General features: G+C 41.4%; 1 protein-coding gene across 2 annotated transcripts in view; it reads right to left on the bottom strand.

The window, feature by feature from the left end:
• The window catches only part of LOC121390356, a 161492-nt gene that overhangs the window by 81114 nt on the left and 63534 nt on the right, over positions 1-16844 (bottom strand). Inside the window, exon 1 of one of the 2 annotated variants that reach the window (XM_041522148.1) lies at positions 4693-5397. The exons of the other annotated variant lie outside the window; for it this stretch is intronic. Coding sequence (XP_041378082.1) covers positions 4693-4815 — 123 coding nt within the window. The 5' untranslated portion in view covers positions 4816-5397. Of the gene's footprint in view, positions 1-4692; positions 5398-16844 lie in introns of those variants that run through there. 2 annotated transcript variants of the gene reach the window in all.

The raw sequence follows: 16844 nt of genomic DNA on the forward strand, positions 1-16844 counted from the left end.
GTAGCCCAGTGGTAAAGCGCTCGCCTGGTGCGTGGTCGATCTAGGATCAATCCTCGTCGGTGGGCCCACTGGGCTATTTATCGTTCCATCCAGTGCACCACGACAGGTATATCAAAGGTCGTAGTATGCACTATCCTGTCTGTGGGATGGTGCATATAAAAGATCCCTTGCTACTAATGGGGAAAATGTAGCGGGTTTCCCCTCTAATAATATATGTCAGAAGTACCAAATGTTTGACATCCAATAGCCGGTGATTAATAAACCAGTGCTCTAGTACTGCCGTTAAACAAAAGAAACAAATGCCCATTGACTCTGTACTGTGCAGAGATACGGCCCTGACAATGTATTACGGTTTTGTTGTTCAGATTAAAACTGATATGTCAGACAAGAGTCATGCTACTAGATGTATTAGCGTAACTAGATGGGGGGGGGGGGGGGGGGGGGAGAGAGGGGGAGGGTGTCAGCACGTTTTTATACATTGTTTCAATGACAGACATTATTATCATCATCATCATCATCATCGCTATTAATATCCTGCTCCTAATTATCATCATCAATATGAACACAAGACAGACCCAAATTATCACATCTTAGATTGTCCATCGATCAACTTGCGAGCGGCGAGTTGTTAATCCGTCCAGTCTATCGGCACGTACTCCAGCACGTAGAGATCCGCGCCCAACACCTATTACAGTCTATTACTTATTTAGAAAGGTAGCGCTTAAATCAATACCTGGGAAACAGGCAACGAGAAGCAGCCCAATTCATTACCGGTGTCACGTGATCACAAGAAATAAGACAACAGACGTCTTAAGGCTGTTGGAATAGCTCCATTGCTTTTTCAATGAACCGTTCAAATTATTATGTGCTAAATTACCTCATGAAAGTTTCGATAGCACCACGAATTACCCCTCCTCCCACCCACCCCAAACGTTTTCCTGTACTGGACGAAGGAGCCGGCACAGGCCGATACCTGCGCCCATGACAGGCGTGCGCTACAACAGCTTGCTCTGAATGTGCACGTTAAGCCCTTTGACCTGACCTGACCTGACATGACTTGACCTAACCAGTGCTTGAGCAGTAACTGAGAAAGAATACGAAAATAAATGGAGTGTTCAAAGAAGTGTTTGACCTTTAATGAAAATAAGTTTAAAAAACAAAACAATTAACGATTGACTGAATGAATCGAATGGATGTATGGATGAATCAGCCACATAGTCAACCAACCAACCACCCAATGAACCGACTGACGAACTAACCGACGAACCGATCGACGAACGAAAGAACCAACCCCCCCCCCCCCCCCCCCCCCCACATACACACAGAACTACAGTTATCACAAGTAATTTGGTATGAACGCACCTTAACTGATGTTAAAATATTCGCGTTGTAAGGTAATTAAAGTGTTTGAGAGACAGATACAGACAGACATATACAGAGAGAGAGAGAGAGAGAGAGAGAGAGAGAGAGAGAGAGAGAGAGAGAGAGAGAGAGAGAGAGAGAGAGAGAGAGAGAGAGAGAGACAAAGACAGTCAGACAGACAGATAGATTAAGATATTATTTTGAAAAACGTTTTGTCTCATACCGTTGATGAGACTCGAGCACAGTTACCAGACCTTATTTTAGTTCATCAATCGTGTCTCCCCACCCCATACAATACAAAACAAGATGAATAACACGCCACACACGTCACACTGGATGATCTACGAAAACCTTGAGCAACTGTCGCCATTATGGCTATTATGTCAAACTGAACTATTATATGCACTTTCTCATTTACAGGAAAGTACACACCACGGCTTTTTTTAATCTAAAAGGTCAAATATTCCACCGATAATCGATCCTGAAACACATCGCACTTAACGCCAGCGCTCTACCACAGAACTACATCTGGCTCGAGTAATTAAGCATTACCATCTGATCACACAGTGTCCGCCCGTTCCCTGACGGGCCATAGATTGTACTGTATGTGATGGGTTTTATCTCCAGTGTACTTGACGTCAGCCATTACAAAATACCCAGTGCGGCCCGCTTCCCCGCCGTTCACTTTAATAGTGTATTAAAACATGGCTGATAACGCTGCAGTGGGGCATCAGGAGAATTCATATTTGCTGGCAATAAAAACTTATGAAAGTATCTCATGAGTTTATTTTAACTAATGTGTTTTGTTTCGTTTGTTTTTGAAATCAATGTGTTGTATAACTCGGGGCGGCTAGATTGAAAATTTAAAATAACCCGTTATAGCGTAGCCGAATGGTTTGTTGCCCTGAAAAAACCGGGAAGGGATGTGATGTATATAAAGTAATTCACAGTTATGTGATATAATGTAATATGATGCGATATGATCTGATACAATGCAATGTAACGTGACGTAACGTGATGTGATGTAATATACTATGACGTCCGATGTAACGTAATGTAATATGCCGTACTGTAATGTATTATAATGTAAGGTAAGGTAATGTGACGTAATATAACCTAATGCAAATTAATATGTAACGTAACGTAATGTAACGTCAAGTAAAGTAATATAATGTAAGGTAATACTGTAACGTAACGTAACGTAACGTAACGTAACGTAACGTAAGAGTGTAATGCAACGTAATGTGACACAGTAATGTAACGTAATATAACGTAAGGTAACGTAATGTAATGCAACATAATGTAACGTAACGTAACGTAACAATGTAACTAGATCCATAGTTAACTGCGTAAGACTGTGTGTATTCAAGTCTCTGTGTGCATCCAGGTATGTGTATGTATGTGTTTGTATGTCGGTATGTCTGCATTTATTTATGCGTATGTGTGTATGTATGTATGTATTGATGTATGAATATCTATATATTGTATGTATGTCGAGGTTGACTATTACATACATAGATATTAACGCACTGGCGCAGGGGATAATTAAATCCTTTCTGGCCTCAAAAATTGTCCCATGCCGTTGCTGGGACTCGAACCTGTGGCACCGATTCGCCCGCAAATTGGCAGACTAACCACGATACCCTCTGAGCTATCGAAGCTTCCATAAAAAGGAAGCTCTTTTAACTCAACCATATGCATGGGGCCTACAGTCTACGCGGTCGATCCCGCTTACGTGCATGAAACAGTGGGCAGACCTGGCACTGGCTAGTATGTATTGATGTATGAATATCTATATATTGTATGTATGTCGAGGTTGACTATTACATAGATAGATATTAACGCACTGGCGCAGGGGATAATTAAATCCTTTCTGGCCTCAAAAATTGTATGTATGTATGTATGTATGTATGTATGTATGTATATATATATGTATGTACATGTATGTATTTTATGAATATCTAATTGTTTGTATGTCTGACTGTCTGTCTCTCTGTGTGTGTGTGTGTGTGTGTGTGTGTGTGTGTGTGTGTGTGTGAGCATGTATGTGTGGTGTGTGTGTGTGTGTATGTGTGGTGTGTGTGTGTTTGTGTATGTATGCGTGTGTGTATGCGTGTGTGTGTGCGTATGCGTGTGTGTGTGTATGTATGCGTGTGTGTATGTATGCGTGTGTGTGTATGTGTGTATGCGTGTGTGTGTGTATGTGTGTTTTGCGCGCGCGTGTATGTGTATGTGTGTGTATGCGTGCGTGTATGTATGTGTGTGTGTGCGTGCGTGCGTGTGTGTGTGTGTGTGTGCGTTTGTGTGTGCGTGTGTGTATGTGTGTCTGTGTGTGTATGTGTGTGTAGGCGTGTATGTGTGTATGTGTGTGTATAGGCGTGTGTGTAGGCGTGTGTGTGTATATATGTGTGTGTATGTGTGTGTGTGTGTGTATGTATGCATGTGTGTGTGTATATAAACATATACGCACATCTGAGAGTATGTATTTATACAGGTATGTCATTGTCTTTCTTTGTATGTGTATTCAATGTTCTAACGGGCAGCAATGTTGCTGAAATTCCGTGTCAGCCAGAATCTATTACGTCATGATATAATCACAGAGCCGGTTGTTCGTTACACAAAGAGCACCCAGTAGATGCGAAACAGACGCGTGACGTCATTGCTTCAACATCGTTACGTAACAATGACAATGACATTCGAAACGCCCCCTCTAGAGTTACGCTCTGTGACATTAGTAAAGTTCATTCACGTTATGCAATTTTAACGGCTCTTATTACATTGCAAATATAATGCATTCTAGCAGACGGAAGAACGACATCCTGAGTTGGGGGTACAGTCATCCACTAGAGTATGTGTATGTTTGTGTGTGGGGGTACAAGTCAGATTTGTGTTTATTATTGAGAGTAGGTCAAACAAAACGCATACGTTTTCGTCCACCGGTGGTGGAGGTGGGGGCGGGGTCACTTCGAGAACCTGATGTTTAGTCAGAGTATTCTGCGATTATGACCGTCCAAATGTCCGTTTGACTCTCGAACAGCAGAACACTTGGGCTGGTGTAGCCGGGGCACAGGGATCAAATCATGTACTTAGCCAACGAAGCTTTTACAATTTAAAACTCCTACGCTGAATCCCTACATCACAGTGGTATAAATATGTAAACAAAACAGAGCACCAGCTGTCACATTTCTCCATTACTGAAATAGACATCAGAAATTAACTACACTTTTCTGTTTTCTCTCTAACGAGTACGACAGACCTCAATGGACACTGTGTGGTGTAGGAAAATATATATAAACCATCTGGTGATCAATAAACGAGAAACATATTTACCTTGCTCAGCAGTACGATCTCATGAACTCTGCCCGCCGTTTCCTTGATCCTGTTGATCATACTACCTATCTTGTTCTTCTCCGACGTCATTTTCATGTGTATTGCATATGAAACTGATTGCATACGAAACTGACAACCCAGCGCTGTAGTTGACGCTATTCAATTGCAGATCATTGTCAGGGGAAACCTGTCACCAGCACTCCACGTGTTGCTGCATTGTCATAGAAACACAACGCGCTTGGCAAATACGTTGATGGAAAGACTGGATTGCTAGGAAATATATTTTCAGAGAAAATTGCCTATCGCCTTCTTTTTTTTGTTGTCTTTCGCCCGATCACGGACGCGCAAGTACAATAGATGTTATGGATGTCGTGATGAAATCAGCGGCAGATAACATTTCCCAGAGCTTGTCAATTACTCAAGCGAACAAGACGTGACAGTCGAGTTATTAGGCTATTGTCAGCGTCATTAACAAACGGTTTTCACAATGTGGTCAGCAGCTATTTCAAGTCGATATAGACTTATTGTCAAAGTCATTAGACAACACTATTCACAGTATGGTTATAAGATATTTCTCTAGTCTTTTGACTATTGTCTAAGTCCTAGAAAACACTTGACATCTTATGGTCTTAAAATATAACTCTAGTCTTTTGACGATTGTTAAAGTCATTAGACAACACGTTTCAGAGTATTGTTATAACATATTTCTCTAGTCTTTAAACTATAGTCTAAGTCATTAGGGAACACTTTTCAAAGTATGGTTATAAGATAGAACTCCAGACACTATTGTCCAAGTTATTAATAAACAGGTTTAACAGTATTACCATAACATATTTCTCTAGTCTTTGAGATTATAGCCTAAGTTGTTAAACTCTTTTCACAGTCTAGTTATAATGTATGACATAAGTCTAGTTATTAGAATGTCGTCCTGGGCACCAAGAGACGTTCCGCAGTATGGGTATTAGTTGCAGTTATGTCGAGAAGAAACCCGCTGTGTCTATAACTGTTCAGATTCCAAATAAGTTCTTGTGTGTTATTAGATTTGTCTAAACTGTTGAGAGTGGCAGTCTTCTTACAGGTAAAGTAGGAATTTTTCTTTGGAAAGTGGCAGTCCTCGTAATCGTGAAAAACCTGGCAGTGACGTATGGGAGCGGGGGGGGGGGGGGGGTTAATATTGTCTAAAACGTCCTTCTGGTCCCGTGTTCTGCAAAGATACGAGTTTAAAAAAATCTTCCTTTGAAAGTGACAGTCTTCTTAGCCGTAACCAGGATGTTACTTATGGTACGTGTAACAAACGTCCTTTTGGTTCTATCTTCTGCAGAGATACGAGTTTGAAAATGTTAATGGTTGTGTCCTTCATATGACAGGCATCAAAAGAGAATATATTACATATAAGCCGGTAATCAGCGATGCATTACTAACATCGGACAAACGAGAAGAAAATTCATTTGCATAGCAATAGAATCAAGCTCGTTGATCACAATAGGCTTCTAGTTGGTCATATTCCTTGAAGACTATGGAATCTACTAATGAACATACAATAAACAATTCAGAGAAACCTTTTCTTTCTCTCTTGTTACTGTTTTCCATGACGTGTCCAGCAATTCTGGAATTGTCAGCAATATTCAGATGGTTAACGTTTTGTTGGGGAAATTGCAGAATAGTAATTGATTCGGATCCCCGGGGACAGCGGGCAAATAGCATATGTGTAATGTCTTTGGACAGGTCAATTGCAGTTCTGTTTTCAATATCCCATTACCGATAATAGCTTTCGTATAATGCATTTACTGTAGGAAGGTTGTAACGCCTTTGTTACGTTTCCATTACGAACATTTAGAACATTATATGCATTTTCTTTTTCAGTTAGCTGAAGTACTCTTATCAGTTTGGAGACAACTTGGAAAGGGTGTATTTCTTACATACTAGTAGGTCATCTTCTGTTCACGTTTGCTGGGGTTGTATTGCCATTAATTCCACAATCGTGTGTCGTTTATGTTTTTAAACATGTCAATTTCAACGCTGCTAGTATATTTACGTTGCTAACACTCACATCTATATGGCGTCATCTACGAACAGGTTAGTGCACAGAGTTCACATCTATCCGTCACAAACAAAATAGCACATGCATTTTCCGAATTGGTTATCAGTTAAATTTCCATTTACAAATTAGCACTTAATTACAATTCTCCAATGGAATCATCACTTTGTGACGTGCTACAGAAGAAATAACACACTGTGTATTTCTAGGATACAGTTCTCATTGCAGGATTTCCAGATCTCATTTTACACAGAAACGTCCACATATACCTGACATTTGTCTACAGTTTTCCAACGGGCTTGATGTTTTTATTAAACTCCAAAAACACAATGAAGCTGCATCTATAATTTACATATTTTCTCATTTTTCCCATATACCTGGTTAAATATTAATACCAAAATATCGATCTCTATTCACCGAAACGTAGCACAAATATAAATCCACCATCGGTTTTGTTTTTGTTTTTGTTTTTGTTCCGATGAAAAATTACTCCCATCAGCTGGAACCAATTGCTCCTCGACAAAGAATCACCTTTGGAATCCCTTCACAATACTGTGACAGCAATTAAAACACATCTCATTCAGATGCAGTTAGCGGCAACAACAGAGACCGTCGCCATGCTCCAGGAGGTCTCAGCTTCTGTGGTAATGGAAACACCATAGAAACTAGGAAGGTGTTGTTGGAAACGCTTTGTCAACATATGCAATATTAATACACTGCTAGGCCCACAACATCTACCTCGGTGGGGACCTGTCACAAAGTAATTGGATGGCTGGTGGTTGGTTCGTGTGGTTGGTTCGTACGACGTACGGCGGCCGTGCACACGCTGAGGCTGTGTGATATATAAATAATATATCACAGCTGCGATGTGTGTGTGTGGAGAGAAATTGCAGGCTTTAAATTCAGAGATCTCTTCTGAAGGCTTTCGGTTCAGTGATATCTTCTGATCTCGTTTTGTGTTTCTTCTAGTTTTCAATGTGCTGATCGTGATAAGAATGGAATCATTGCAAAGATCCCCGGGAAGTCATTTCAGTCACATAGAATTTATTGTCTTCCGGTTTCAATTGTCAGTTTGCTGATTGAAGTGTCTGCAATAGGGCATCGAGTGATCGTCCAAAAATCAGGTCCTTTCCAGACAATTACAGGAAGGAATACTCGGTGTCAATTGTGTTTCAAGAATCGTTAATGTCATAGACCGAAGGGCTGTAGAGGACTCCTAGCGACAATGGTGGTAATTATTGCCGCAAATTGGTAATCCCGCCAAGAATAGGATGCGCAATAAGAATGATCCGTAGAATACATTTCAAATCATCAAAATTGTGCATCAGAATTCGTTAATGCAGAAAATAGAATAATTCAAAAATTATTTTGCGGAAGTAAAAAGTCAATGTAAATCTTTTTACCCATATAATGCAATTATTGAACATCTATGTGCAAAAAAGCACTTTCGTTCTGAATGAAATAAGAATTTGTGATAATGAAACTGAAGTCATTCGTCCGTGTAATGAAATGGTGCTATCCCAAAATATAATTTAGAATCTAACAGTGAATGAAAAGTAAATTTGAAATAATATAATACAAATTTAACATCCGTATAATGAAACTGTATATCCCAAACATGAATTATCAATATCACTGGGAATTAAAGCTATAATTAAGACACAAATCAGGTCGTATTTATAGAATATTTACACATTCAGAAGGTAACACTATCGCATCCTGTCACAAAGGTTATTCCTCAAATCATGAATGCCGGTAAGACGTTATGTCATCAATGTCGATGAGACGTTCGTGCCATATATGCCGATATGACATCCATGCCATCATGCCGATAAGACGTTCGTGTCATCAATGTCTATAAGACGTTCATATTATCAATGCCGATATGACGTTTATGTCATCAATGCCCATAAGACGTCCATGCCATCATGCCGATAAGATAAAAGATCTGAAAGGTATTCCTACAGGTAGAAACAATTTGATTATGTGATCTTCGCAATGTACGTCGTAGAGTCAGTGGTTTAAAGAATACGGTAACAAACGCAATATTCCAGTTCCAAAAAGAGTCATCTAAATATCGTAAACTCACCAAAACGAGTTACCTAAATATCATCGACTCAAACGATGAGCTGCGTGCCACATTGAAAACCATATGAACAATGTCAAGTCCACAACTATCATCACAGCGTCCACTCCGCAATTTAAGAGACTTGTATTTCAGACTTCTGTCACAAATTCACAGATGTCTTAACAGCATCCATTCCATAACTAAGGGATATACAGACAATAGTCCACATATATTTCTAACCAAATCCAGACATACCTTGATAACGTCAGCGTGTCGTTCTAACGACTGTGTTGTGATGAGAACGAAGCTATTGTCAACTAGCTGACGGAAAAAAATTTCCGCAGACAACGGCCGCGTTTAATAATGTTACACCTGAAAGGTAATTTCCTGCGACAATATTTTGTTAAGAATTCATCAATTACCACGAGCGGACTTCGATCGTCGGTACACAAAGATTCGCACGGACGGGCGCGGAAATGGCTCTGTCGGACTAAAAAGCGTTTCGCTTCTGTTTTCGCCTCATGGTATTTTAATGGCTGAGTATAACAAAGTGCATGCATTAATATTGATATATGTACAGAATAGGCGATAACAAAGGACAATCGATAAAATGTCTCGAAATATTTGTATGTCAATTAGATGGCAACGCAATGGCTAAATGTTCCTCGTTAATGGGCGATTAATTCTAATGGTGGATCGGAGGATGGGAGTATAGTGATATCTGGGGTATTACCGTCTGCAATTAATACGGAGAATTGATTACGGGATCAAAAGTCGGGGGTTCGAGTCTCATGTGCTCTGCCAAAGTCCGCACCTGCATTAGATTGATCGCCCTCAGTGGACACAACAGCTGTGTTCAGCCAGACCGAGCATAAAAACGTTGGCTAAACTGGCTTATATGCTTCATTTAAAATCAAATGGGCACATTTAGAACCAGACAATAATTAGTCTGCGAACGTTAGCGTAACTCGCTATCGCTGAACACGGGGGTAGGAACCAAATAGTTCGCGAACGTTAGCGTCGCTTTCTGTTGCTGAACACGGGTCTGGTATAACCCGATCCTAGTTTACGTTAGTAGCAATTTTCCTGTTAGCTTAGTTGGTAGAGCGCTGAATTCGAAATGGCCACATCGGGGACCAGTCAAATAGTTAGCGAGCGTTAACGTCGCTTGCTGTCGCTGAACGCAGTAACGGTTTCCACCCCCCCCCCCCCCCCCAAGTATTGGCACACAAAAGGATGAGGAATGTACTGCCCTAAATGGGGAAAAGCACATAAAATCCATTGCTTCTAAAAGATAGAAGAAAATTATTTGGTGCATTTTTATGACAAACAGAAAATGCAAGGTGCCAAGGATGGATCCAAGTGTGTAGGCCGGGGAACCTGTCTACACACACCCCCCCCCAACCAATTTTTTTGTTTTTTTAAACATTTAAAAAAAATTTAAGTGCCCCTCTTTTTTAACAATGTATTTACAATTTTCATTTCACTAATGTCAAACCTTTATTGGGGTTCCCTTTTCAGGGGTTAGTCTATGTACCCTTTGGCTCTAAGTCCCCTCCCTAAAATATATCCTGGGTCCGCCCCCGGGCTACTCGTTAACAAGGGTCAGTTGTTTTAATCTGCACCCGGTGGCAAAGCGTTTGCTTGATACGCGGTCGGTTTGGGATCGATCCCCGTCGGTGGGCCCATTGGGCTATTTTTCGCTTCAGCCAGTGCACCACGACTGGTATTTCAAAGGCCGTGGTATGTGTTATCCTGTCTGTGGGATGGCGCATATAAAAGGTCCCTTGCTGCTAATCGAAAAGAGTAGCCCATGTACAGCGGGTTTCCTCTCTCAATATCTCTGTGGTCCTTAACCATATGTCCGACGCCATATAACCGTAAACAAAATGAGCTGAGTGCGTCGTTAAATAAAACATTTCCTTCCGCACGCATTAATTTAGTGCGGAGGGGCGGGATCTAGCTCAGCCGGTAGAGCGCGTGCCTGGTGTGCTTGCGTCGTAGGATCGAACCACCTCAGTAGACCCATTCTCTGACTGGGCTGTTTTCCCGTTCCAACCAATGCATGGCGACTTGTATATCAAAGGCTATCCCTGTCCCGAGTCAGACCCCCGATCCTATCGGAGGCCGGGCTCGGGATAGGCGTGTTCGAAACCCGAGTGGTATATGGACACGTTAAACAAGTTACTAAGCTAAGCTATATCAAAGGCTGTGGTATATGCTATGATGTCTGTGGGAAAGTGCTTATAAAAGATAACATCTAGCGGGTTTCCTCTAATACTACGTCAGAAATTACTTATGATTCTATGATTAAATTACCAAATGTTTGACATCCAACAGCCGACGATGAGTAAATCAATGTCTTCTATTGGCGTCGTTAAAGGAAAGAAAACTTTTAACTTTAAGTTAGTGCGATTACAGACTAAACGATGTGTCGCTATAATATGTTACCACAACATACGTATATCGCAATGAGCGACAACGTGTCTAATTTATAACTATATATAATGTTACTTATTGGTATTTCCGTCCGAAATGTGTGTCATGATATGAATTAACGTCCCAATTGTATGTCGATATGAGACGCATTATTATCATAAATGTATGTTAGTGTGGGACGTATTGTCGTGCAAAATATATATCGTTAAGAGACATGTAGCATCAAATGAAATGTATGCTGTTCCGCGATGTATTACCGTCTTAAATATATGTCGTTATGCCACGTATTTCCATATCACATATCGTATCAAATGTATGCCATTATAATTCGTATTACCGTAAACAAATATAAGCAAATACCGTCTGAAATGTATCTCACTTTAATACATATTATTGTCTCAAATGTATTCGTTATCAGACGTATTATCGTCAGAAATGTATGTCGTTATTTTCGTCTACAATATATATCGTCATGGCGTGTATTGTCATGTGAAATATATGTTGCTATGAGATATGCTATCATCCGACTACATTAGAAACATTTAGCGGCTTTCCTCTGATGACTACGAGTCATGTTTGACATCCAATAGCCGATGATTAATTAAGCAATATGCTCTAGAGGTGTCCGAAATATATGTCGTTAGGAGTCATATTACCGTCTAAAATATACAAAGCCGTACCCTCCGGGGGGAGACGGGGGGGGGGGGGGGGGGGCAACTGCCCCCCCCCCCCCCGAGAATCTCACTTTTTTGTTTTTTACTCTCAGGGTTTGTATAGTGTTTCATTGTTTATAAAAAAAAGCAGTGCCACCCCCCTAGGATTTTAATCAGGATACGGCCCTGATATATGTCCCTATCTGGTACTACCACCCTAAACGTATGTCGTTATGATGAGACGTACGTAAAACTGTCTGAACGTTTTTTTCTGACAACTGATACCAACTGACTAAACAATGCGCCAGGGTTGTCATTCAAACATCTTCATTATTTCTTCGCCATTAACCGGACATTAGGCAAACAAACAAATGCTAAACTTATTAACGGTGTTTTCCCTCTCTACCACGCTTTTCACTACTTGAGTGTGTTGTGATTGTGTGCGCCAGTCTATCTATGAGAAACAAACAGCGTATTGATTCTGGACAAGGCTAGTCGGCTCGACTGCAAGAAACCATCTGTACGACGGCCCTCGACTATTAGCTTCCAAAACGATGCTCAGGCTGCATGGGCTATCGATTAAGATATTCTCTTCAGGTAAGTATACACATACACTCCGATCAATGAGGTGTACATACAGGCGCGGAGACTGGGGGAGGGTGGTGGATTGGTGTGTGCGGCATACCCAGTTCAGTCTGCATGGGCTATGAATTGAGATATTCTATTCAGGTATTCCGGAAAGTTGGTCGCCCTGAGGTAAGTATATATATACATACACTCCGATCAATAAAATGTACACACAGGCGTGGAGACTGTGGGAGGGGGAGGGGTGGGTGGGTGAATGCTGTATACCCAGTTCAGTCTGCATGGGCTATCGATTGAGTGATTCACTTCAGGTAAGTATATACATTATACTTACACTCCGATCCATGAGATGTACACACAGGCGCGGAGACTGTGGGAGGGGGAGGGGTGGGTGGGTGAATGCTGTATACCCAGTTCAGTCTGCATGGGCTATCGATTGAGTGATTCACTTCAGGTAAGTATATACATTATACTTACACTCCGATCCATGAGATGTACACACAGGCGTGGAGACTGGGTGGAGGGGTGCTGCATACCTAGTTTAGACTAAAATGTACTAAATGATAAAAAAGTGAAAAAAGGTGTGGGTATGGGGGGTGGGCGGGAGGATTTGTGTAACATACTCAGTTCAGACAGTCAGAAGCACTCTGATCAATCGAATATACACACAGGCGCGTATACTGGGGGTGGGTGGAGTGGGGTGGGGGTTGAGTGATGCATGCCCAGTTCAATATAATGTGCACATAGGCGGATATTTGGGGGGAATGTGCCGCATACCCAGTTCAGACAGTTAAAAGCATTCTGACTATTAATATGTACACCCAGACGCAGATACGGAGGGGGGTGGGTGGGAGGGGGGAGGGGCGTACGGCATACCCAGTTCACTGTCAAAAGTACTCTGATCAATAAGATGTGGAAACAGGCGCGGATTCAGGGTTGGGGTGTGTTGTTGTCTGTGCTTTTTTCTGTTATGTTTTGTTGTTTTGTTTATTTGGGGTTTTTCTTTTCTTTTTTTAAATATTTTCTTTTTCTTTCTTTATTATTATTATTTTTTTTTTTTTTTTACACAAACTTCAGAAAAGCAATTGCTTACATGCAAATAATCAATTAGTAGTAGGCCTATACGCTGCATTGTGCAATTTTAGTGTTGTCATCAAAATAGTTTCGTTATTGTGTTTATTGTTAGACTTCCTTCAACTAACACAAAGCCAGTTACGCCCCCTTCAGTCAATCTACACATGACTAATATGCTATTTTCAAACGTTAATAAGCCAAGCTACGTAATAGATGTTTTTTTCTTGTTTAATGAAAGAAACGAAAAGAAAAGAATAATGAATGTTGTTTTCATCCACAACAGCGCCCGCTCGACGCACACAAAGATACGAAACAAACATGATGATGTCACACAGCATGGGACCAAATCATTTGACGGGAGTCGCCGCGTGATGGTGAATAGACTGACAGCCTGCAGATGTTAATCGCTGGGCTTGTGTGCGCAGCATCTTTAACGGTATCAGTTGTGGTGTCACCGTCAATGGCACCCGACAATAGTTAGCATATTTTATGTAACCGGAGAAGGAATATTTGCAGGCACGGCGAAAGCAAGTTGACATTGGGGGAGGGGGTAAGCTAGTGTGCGTGTGTGTGTGTGTGGGGGGGGGGGGGGTGTGTTCTGGGGTATGCTCCCCTGTAACATTTTGAAAACTAGATGTCCTGAAATGCAATTTCCTGTTTTCTACAAGTAAAATTCATCTCTGCCTTAAGATTTACTACCAATAATAGGTTTGATTTCAGAGCCGTTCCCTGATCAAAATCCTGGTTTAGGGGTGTGTGTGTGGGGGGGGGGGGGGTGGGGGGGGGGGGGGGGGGGTGGGGGGGGGGGGGGGGGGGGGGGGGGGGGCACTATTTTTATAAACAAAGGAAACACTATACAAATGGTACGGCCCTGGATTTTGATTGCTCCGCCGTGCCTGATTTGTTTACCAACCCCCCAGCACACTGGTTTATCGGGACAGAGACATCTGAAATATTATTAAAAAAATTAGGTTGGGGTGGGGGGTATTTACAAAAATGTAGGGTATTCTAGACCCCCAACTAGAAATAAGGTAATTTGTAACTGAAAAACAAAATTCAATGTTGCGAGGGTGGGGGGTGGGGGTTACCCATCCCTACCCTCGCTAGATAGGACCCTGTGATATTTAAATAAGAGATCCTCTGCCAAAACATATTTCCTCCTTAATAGTAGCATGTAACAAAAAAAGTAAAATAAAATAACTAAATAACTAAATAAACAAACAAACAAACAAACAAACAAATAAATAAATAAAAATTAAATAATTATAATTTAAAAAAAAGTCAGTAACTTAGACCACAAACAACATCAAACAATATACAACACTTTCGAAAAACAAATCTAAAACGACCAAACCACCAGCCAGTGAAATCTCTCGTTTCATAGATCGTGATTCATTACCGTTAATCGCGTTTAGTTATTCTTAGTCACGGCCGTTTCATAATTCCAAGATAGAATAGAACAAACGAAATATAAGCTGTTATTGGCGACACAAGTGGAGTAATTATTATTAATGTGAAGTTATTTCCAGAATAGAGGCTAGTTCTAGGGTGTAATTAAATATGTCGATTGGTAATATTAACGGCTAACTTGTTGTCATCGCTTCTTTTGTTTGGCTACATTAGCCCGACGATAAGGAATCCGATATCAACGGTTTTTATAAAACAAAATGCGTGTACGTGTGTGTGTGTGTGTGTGTGTGTGTGTGTGTGAGAGAGAGAGAGAGAGAGAGAGAGAGAGAGAGAGAGAGAGAGAGAGAGAGAGAGAGAGAGAGAGAGACAAAAAGAGAGTGCGCGCGCGCGTGTGCAGTACAGATTGTGTGCACGTGCATATGTGTGTTTGTGGCTTGTTTCGTTTTCTTATTGGGGGTGGGGAGAATGGAGTGGGGTGGTATATCAAGAAAGAAATGTTTTATTTAACGACGCACTCAACACATTTTATTTACGGCTATATGGCAGACATATGGTTAAGGACCACACAGATATTGAGAGAGGAAACCCGCTGTCGCCACTTCATGGGCTACTCTTTTCGATTAGCAGTCGTGGTGCACTGGCTGGAACGAGAAATAGCCCAATGGGCCCACCGACGGGGATCGAACCCACACCGACCGCGCATCGAGCGAGCGCTGTACCACTGGGCTATGTCTGTCCTGTTTGTGGGAAGGTGCATAAAAAATATCCCTTACATTAATGGATAAATGTAGCAGACTATATAAATCAGACCGGCCTCGGTGGCGTCGTGGCAGGCCATCGGTCTACAGGCTGGTAGGTACTGGGTTCGGATCCCAGTCGAGGCATGGGATTTTTAATCGAGATACCGACTCCAAACCCTGAGTGAGTGCTCCGCAAGGCTCAATGTGTAGGTGTAAACCACTTGCACCGACCAGTGATCCATAACTGGTTCAACAAAGGCCATGGTTTGTGCTATCCTGCCTGTGGGAAGCGCAAATAAAAGATCCCTTGCTGCCTGTCGTAAAAAGAGTAGCCTATGTGGCGACAGCGGGTTTCCTCTAAAAACAGTGTCAGAATGACCATATGTTTGACGTCCAATAGCCGATGATAAGATAAAAAATCAATGTGCTCTAGCGGCGTCGTTAAATAAAACAAACTTTACTTTTACTTTTTATATAAATCAGTTTTGTTTAGTGGTGTCGTTAAACAAACACAAATGTTTAGCAAAACATGAATGAAAGAAAGAAATGTTTTATTTAACGACGCACTCCACACATTTTATTTACGGTCAAAACATGAATGAAAGAAAGAAATGTTTTATTTAACGACGCACTCCACACATTTTATTTACGGTCAAAACATGAATGATGCCTTGCGGACCGGTCACGGTGGTGTCGTGGTTAAGCCATCGGACTACAGGCTGGTAGGTACAGGGTTTGCAGCCCGGTACCGGCTTCAACCCAGAGCGAGTTCTTAAGGGCTCAATGGATAGGTGTAAAGCCACTACACCCTCTTCTCTCTCACGAACCACTAGCTAACAGACAGGCAGCCCAAATAGCTGAGGTGTGTGCCCAGAACAGCGTGCTTGAACCTTAGTTGGATATAAGCACGAAGATAAGTTGAAATAAATGATGTCTTGCGGCATCTGTAGTCGTTTTCTCAGATGTGATAACATAGAATTAAATAAACATTCCAATCATGTCTGTCCATCTATTGCGTGTAGTAAACAATGTGAGTGTTGGATTGAGGAGGAGAGGGTAAATCAACAAACTTGCATAATAATATTATTCCAACAACGACAATACAGAGGCACAATGTCAAGTCGAATTTCATAACCGGAAATGGG

The sequence above is a fragment of the Gigantopelta aegis genome, chromosome 15 (genome assembly GCF_016097555.1).
Source record: "Gigantopelta aegis isolate Gae_Host chromosome 15, Gae_host_genome, whole genome shotgun sequence".
Classification (NCBI taxonomy): Eukaryota; Metazoa; Mollusca; class Gastropoda; order Neomphalida; family Peltospiridae; genus Gigantopelta; species Gigantopelta aegis.